A 6900-nucleotide genomic window follows, 5' to 3' on the forward strand; every position below is an offset into this window, starting at 1 on the left:
CCAGCCCCGCCGCGCCGGGCTACCGCTGCCCCGAGCCGCAGTGCGCGCTGGCCTTCGCCAAGAAGCACCAGCTCAAGGTGCACCTGCTGACGCACGGCGGCCTGCAGGCCCGGAGGCCCTTCAAGTGCCCGCTGGACGGCTGCGGCTGGGCCTTCACCACCTCCTTCAAACTCAAGCGGCACCTGCAGTCGCACGACAAGCTGCGGCCCTTCCTCTGCCCGGTGGGCGGCTGCGGCAAGAAGTTCACCACCGTCTACAACCTCAGGGCGCACATGAAGGGCCACGAGCAGGAGAGCCTGTTCAAGTGCGAGGTGTGCGCCGAGCGCTTCCCCACGCACGCCAAGCTCAGCTCCCACCAGCGCAGCCACTTCGAGCCTGAGCGCCCGTACAAGTGTGATTTTCCCGGTAACTCGGGGCCCGCGGGCGGGCGGCCTCGGCGGTGCCAGCTGCTCCCCTTGGGGTAGGCAGCTGCTCCCGTTGGGGGTAGGCGCCGCCTGGCCTGGGCCCGGGCCTGGGCCTGGGCCTGCTTTGACCGGGCTGGCGCTGGGTGGAGGGGCGGATGTGCTCTAGTTCCCTGCGGTGGTGGGACTTGACTTCCCAGAGGGAGGGGCCCCAGGTCTCCCTTAGCAGCTCCCGGTTCATGAAAATAACAGCGTCTTCATTGAGAGTTCCGTTCCCTATGAGTCGGGTCTTTACTTTCCTGTCTCGGGTCCTAGAAAGGGCCATCACATACCCAGGGTGACTGCTGGGGGCAGAGACCGGCGACTGCCAGATACAGGACTGCAGGGCCTCAGCCGTGGGCGCCCTCCCGAACAGGCGCCTGGCCGGCTCCTGACGTGTGTATAAGCCGTGTCGTACACACGCACATGCTCCTAATAACGTGTGCATTGTGGGATTGTGAGAGGCCGAGAGGAGACCGTGAATGGGGTCTGCGTCCCCGCCCACATGCCAGTTAGGCACTTCGGTGCGAATGTCATGGTGGCTGTGGTGGCGGTAGACCCTCTCTGGGGTAGATAGTATCGACCCATGTGTGATTGGCAGCTGGCTGGCTTCAAGGCAGGCAGTCCCCCTGAGGGTCTCGGGATGGCCAGTGGGGCGTGGCGTGGTGTGTGGGACAGCGGCAGAAGAGAGACCCCCAAGCACGGTCCAGTGGCCCACGTGCGAGCTTCCTGGCATAGGAGAGGCTGCGGAGGTGGGCTTGGTGCGCAGGGTTGTAGTTGGGAGGAGGCTCCTGCCAGGCAGAGGCAGTGTTCAGATTCACCTCTGCGTGAGCACACCGGAGCCCGAAACGGAACCTGCCAGGGCAGGGGAAGGGTGTGGGCAGAGTGAGGTCAGAGAAGGCAGCTCTCGGTGTTCAAGGAGATCCACGCCTCCCCGTTTATGTTGCTGGGAAAGTGGATTTCTTCGGGCTGGTGGTTCCATGCCGTCTGACTCTCCGTGGTGGTTCACAGGCCCTGAGGGCGTGACACAGGCTCTAAGAAGAGTGGCAGACACCAGTGGGCCAGCCTCATGTCATCCACTGAACTTTGTCACAGGCAGAAGCCTGGGATTGCAGAGGTGTAGGCTGTTCCGGGGAGGGGAGATCCGCGGGGGGGCTGAGCGCGCAGGTGTTGGGAGAAGCCGGGTAGCAGCAGTGGGGCCGGCAGGTGCAGAGGCTGTCAGGGATCCCTAGATGTCGAGGGGAAAACCTTCCCTGTTCCGGTCGTTTGTAACGGTAAAGCTCAAGGTTCCCGACCTGGATACTTTGATTTCTCTGTGGGATTTGCCTGGATTTCATAGCGCAGCAGCGACATCTGAGTTGCTGGAAGATGACCAGAAGGTCTCCAGGGTCAGTGGTGCAGAGCTGGCCATGAGATGCGTCTGGTTAGAGGCCTTTGTCTTGACCAGTCCCTCCACGTCCGGGTCCCCTCGCGGCAGGTGGCCACACGTGCCTTGGCTGCTGTCAGCCATCCTGCTCTGGTGACTGGAGCCAGTGTTCCTGCCAGAACTCTCGAGAGGGTGCTTCTGAGCCCTTCCTCCCGTCTGCTTCCTGCGAGCGGTGTTCCGGGGCGGTGGCTAGCGTGAGCTGCTGCGCGTGGCTTCATCGCGTGTTCAGTGCGTGAGCAGTGCGTGTTCTCGTCCTCAGGCTGCGAGAAGACCTTTATCACAGTGAGCGCCCTGTTCTCCCACAACCGCGCCCACTTCAGGGAGCAGGAGCTCTTCTCGTGTTCCTTTCCCGGATGCAGCAAACAGTACGACAAGGCCTGTCGGCTGAAAATCCACCTGCGCAGTCACACGGGTAGGAAGCAGTGGGTGCGCCCTGGGGCCCCGGGCGTCTGGGAGCGGCGGTCTCTGTACCTCGTGCTCTTTTCTTTCGAAAGGCGAAAGACCGTTCGTCTGTGACTCCGACAGCTGCGGCTGGACCTTCACCAGCATGTCCAAACTTCTGAGGCACAAAAGGTAGCCTGCCTTCCGGTGTGCGGGTCGGCTTGGGGAGTAGCGGGCTTGGGGCAGTAACCACCTGTGGAGGAAAGAGCTGAGGTTTTTAAGTTTCAAGAGAAAAAGAGCTTATTGTAGATGATTAGGGGCACAAGAGGAATCTTATCACCTACAAACAGCGTTTCCTGTGTATGCGTTTAAAAAGATGTGATTGGCTTACTTCATATACAGTTCCTCTTTTCAAACTCAGCATCATTAAGTAGGGTTTCTTCCGGTCATTACAAACTTTCATGGTGATCGCGACAGGCATGGTGTCTGGGCCCAGGGGAGAGCCAGCGCTGTGCAGATCTCAGTCCCTCTGCAGGCCCTCGGCCCATGCTCTTGTTCTCCCTGCTCTGCAGCACAGCTCGGGTTGGCTGATCGCTGGAGCTTGCAGAGCTGGTTTCCTGTGAATGCGGTACTTAAAGAAGACGCGCTGTCTCAGCATTGGAGCTGAGGCTCGGAGTGTGCATCTCTTGGCCCCTCACAGCTTGCTACCGGACTTGCCAGACAATGGCAGTAGCTCCATCCGCACATTTGAGACTCAGCTGTTCCTAGGCGGTTCTGGAGGGCCAGGGTTGCCCAGCTGTGCTAACTGTTCTGCTGGCCTGAGTCGTTAAAGCAGGATTTCTAATTGTAACTAAATCACATATTTGCTCACATGACCTAAAGTTAGAAGTAAGATTTTCTGCAACATACTGATGTATTTTGCAGTGCAGAGCTTGTGGTTTGATATATCTTGCAAAACCTTAAAGAGTCACCTCTGTGAGGTGGCTGTGCGCAGTGCAGGGAGCCACCGTTGCTGTGTTTTCTGTCCCCACAGGAAGCATGACGATGACCGGAGGTTCACCTGCCCCGTGGAAGGCTGCGGGAAGTCCTTTACCAGGGCAGAGCACCTGAAAGGCCACAGCATCACCCACCTGGGCACCAAGCCTTTCGAGTGTCCCGTGGAAGGTAGGTTTCAGCTACTTATGTGAGTCGTCAGCTGAGTACTACACCAGCATCTGTGTTGTTAAGTTGCGTGGAGATGAGTTTCAGTTGCTTTAGGGCAGTGAGCACAGGGGCCATGTTGGCTTGTCCCATTGGGTTGGCCAAGCCACTGTGAGAACTGGGCACTGGAGAGAGTGCAGGCGCCAGCGTCAGGCCTGGCTTCACTCCGCTCTGCCCCCATGTGGCCTGTGGTGCGCCGGTGACCTGTGCAGTGAGGGGAGAAGCAGGTGAACGCGCCCACTGGCATGTCGGCACGGAGCTCAGACCCAGGGCACATGTGTGTGTCAGAGCCGGAGGACGTGGTCACCCTGCAGCCCCTGTCCCACTTCTCTAGTCTCAAGTTCTCATCATCTGTTTTAGGCTAGAGGGTTTAGGCGCTCATTAGGCCATAGGACAAGAGGAAAAAGCACACCCCGATGCGCAGTCACCTCCATTTCTCCCGCCTACCACATGCCTGTGTGCCCAGCATGTTCCCGAGTGGCCCGGTCTGCGGCTTGAACTGCAGTTGGCCGTGTAGGAGTTGGCTCCCTGAAGCACAGACTATAGGCTGACTTTTTTTTTTTTTAGACTTTTTGCCATGGTGTGTATATATTCTTTGGGGAGGGGGAGAGAGAGAGAGAGTGAGAAATGACCCCTGTGTATATTCTCTGGGGAGAGAGAGAGAGAGTGAGAAATGACCCCCAGGGTAGATCGCCGCACCACAGTCCCTTTTCCTCCATTCTACTCCTGGGATTTTGGGCATGCATGCACACACACCTGGCATGTTTTTCAGCCTGCCAGGTCTAGGAGTGAGCCACGTGAGATCAGGAGCCTCAACCACCACACCACCTGCTGGCTCAGGGCTGACTCTTTAGAAGGTGTCAGAGAATTTTGTCTTTAGCTCATTTACTGACAACCTGCCCTGCCACGACTCCGCTAATGTGTGGGTGCCCTGGGAGCGGGGAGAGCCGTGGCAGGCTGCATTGTGGTGAATTTGAACTCCGTCTCTGCCACTCCCTAAATTCATGACCTCAGGCAAATTGCTGCTCCAGGTTTCCCTATTTGGAAAAGGAGAAAATAAAGACCCATTTAAAGCTGAGACCAGTTCTTAGACTGTCCTGAGTCTACGGTGGCGGGTATAGTAAGTTCCAAGTGGAGGTGCGCACACGGCCAGCCAGCAGCAGGTGTATGGGCCACGCTCACCCACAGTGCTCTGAGGGCTGGGCAGGCCTCCGGTCAGCCGGAGGAGGAAGAGCTAGCCCGATGACAAGTGGGCGGGCGTAGGGTACTGCCTGAGGTGCGGGGACTGCAGGCCAGTGCTGACAGTGGGGGCTGAGACGTGGCTCAGTGGACTTCGAGGCTGCAAACAGCTTGAGACATACAGCGGTCATCCTGGAGGGGTGCGCCTGGGCCTGGGCGCGGCGAGGAGGGAGGGGAGCACTGGTGACGGAGAAGGTGGGAATAGCAGTGCAGCGGCTGGTTTAGGTCCGACGGCAAGGGGAGAGGCCGGACTTGGGCAGGAGCGCAGGGTAGAAGCTGGGATGGGTTGGGTTTGGGGAAACCTAGTCTGCGAGCTGCGACGGCTGGTGCTGCTGGAGCCCTGCCGGGCACACGGGCTGCCATGGGGCAGGGTACCGGCCCCTGAAGCGGCAGGAGCAGGTGGAGCTCAGGGACGCCATGAGGCAAGTTCGGCAGACTGCCCCACCCAGGTCCCAGTGTCCCACCTACGCAGCGCAGCCTCAGACGGGCGGCCGAGCCCTCTGCCCCTGGCCTGCCTCCAGAGGGGTCGCACCTCCTGGGCTGTGGGTAGGCTTGAGCAGTTAGTAAACCTCAGGCTTATGGAAGGCGTCCGTGTGCATCAGCTGCTGTGGTGGCTGTGGCCGCAGGTTCCATACAGGCCTGACATACGGCCTTGGGACAGCGGTGAATCTAGGCAGCGACTGGGAGGGCAGGATGTGTGTAGGGGTGGCCCAGCGTGTTGGAACCTGGGGCAGCCTGGGCGCGTCAGCTACAGCTGGAAAAAAGGGGCAAGGCCGTGCAGCTGGGGGGCCGTGCCGTAGCAGGGGTCTGGCCACTCAGTCTGGGCCAGCCTTCTGTCCACTGCCCTTCCTGGCTCTCCAGGCCTCGGCTCTGCAGCCCGCTGGCCTGGGCTGCCCTGTGCTCAGCACTGCCCGCGCCGCTCGCCTGTGGGCCCGGAGCCGCCTTCCCGGAGGCCTGCTCTTCTGTCCCGGAGGTGACTCTGCTCTCTGTCCTAATAGTTGCTTGCCGGCTCGGCCCCAGCAGACGGCGATCATGTCCATGCGGGGCAGCAGCGGAAGGTCAGGGCGTGTGGCTTCGAGTGGGCGCGTGTTCCCACTGTGCCTGTGAGCAGGGCCGGGCGAGAGGGAGAGCGAGGTGCACACCTGAGCTGCGGCCGTGGGAGAGGAGGTGCCAGCCCTGGGCCCCACACTCAGGGACTCCGCTCAGCCTCTCTGGGCAGCCGTTCTCAGTGGGAAGGTGAGAGGACTTGGCCATGGCATTCTGGCGCGGTGTTGCCAGCTCTGGACGTCAGGGCCTGTTTCAATCCGTTCTCTGGCGCTGGTGACAGCCCCGAGTCCGAGTGGCTCGCCGCAGTGGAGGCCTCGTGAGCTGGTGCCTGTGCGGCTCCAGGCCGGGGCCATGTCTCGTGAGGCTCCAGGAAAGGACTCCGTCGCACGGCTGGGGACGTCTGTGTGTGTCTCACCCCTTCCCTCGTGAACTCACAGGGCTCAGTCACTTCCCCCAGTCTCCTCCCAGGGGCCCTGCCTCTATCCCGTGGTCGGGTTAACCCTGTCACCTGACTCTGAGTGAAGCGTTGTGGCCACGGCAAGGTCCCGGCCGTTTCGTAGGGGTGGCCTGATGGAGAGGGCCTGTGTGCATTTGTGGCTAGTGAGCATTTAGGGGTGACTGCGAAGGCTCGGGCAGGCGCAGCGAGCCCGCCCCGGGTCCCCATCTCGGTCAGGGTGCCAGGACTCCAGGCCTCCCAGGGGTTTTCTCTATGGGCCTGGCCTCAGTCCTGCTGACCCCAGCGTGTCTGCCAGTGCCCAGGGCACGGAAGCATGGGCCCTGCGGTCCGGATGTGAGGGTGTCTGCCGGCCCTGCTTCTGCATGGTTGTCAGATCGGTGCCCGTTGCCCTTTCTGTTGCAGGGTGCTGTGCTCGGTTCTCTGCTCGCAGCAGTCTCTACATCCATTCGAAGAAGCACCTGCAGGACGTGGCTGCTCCGAAGAGCCGGTGCCCCGTCTCCAGCTGTGCCAGGCTCTTCGCCTCCAAGCACAGCATGAAGGCGCACGTGGTCCGGCAGCACAGCCGGCGCCAAGGTCTGCTCGTGCCCCTGGAGCCGTGTGTGAGAGCGAGAGTGCTGCCCTTTCCCCACCCCGTGGCCGTGGCTGCGGCCACCCGGCCCGGGCTCTGCTCTGGCGGCCCCCGCCACCCCCCCGCCTCTGGCTCGCCCTCT

General features: G+C 61.1%; 1 protein-coding gene across 1 annotated transcript in view; it reads left to right on the forward strand.

Annotated features, from left to right (window-relative positions):
* ZXDC (ZXD family zinc finger C) overlaps positions 1-6900 on the forward strand; it is a 16871-nt gene that overhangs the window by 2727 nt on the left and 7244 nt on the right. Inside the window, exons 3-7 of the mRNA XM_014584680.2 lie at positions 5-405; positions 2126-2278; positions 2361-2439; positions 3281-3411; positions 6593-6763. Coding sequence (XP_014440166.1) covers positions 5-405; positions 2126-2278; positions 2361-2439; positions 3281-3411; positions 6593-6763 — 935 coding nt within the window. The remainder of the gene's footprint in view (positions 1-4; positions 406-2125; positions 2279-2360; positions 2440-3280; positions 3412-6592; positions 6764-6900) is intronic.

The sequence above is a fragment of the Tupaia chinensis genome, unplaced genomic scaffold, assembly GCF_000334495.1.
Source record: "Tupaia chinensis unplaced genomic scaffold, TupChi_1.0 Scaffold147500_1, whole genome shotgun sequence".
NCBI classification, from domain to species: domain Eukaryota; kingdom Metazoa; phylum Chordata; class Mammalia; order Scandentia; family Tupaiidae; genus Tupaia; species Tupaia belangeri.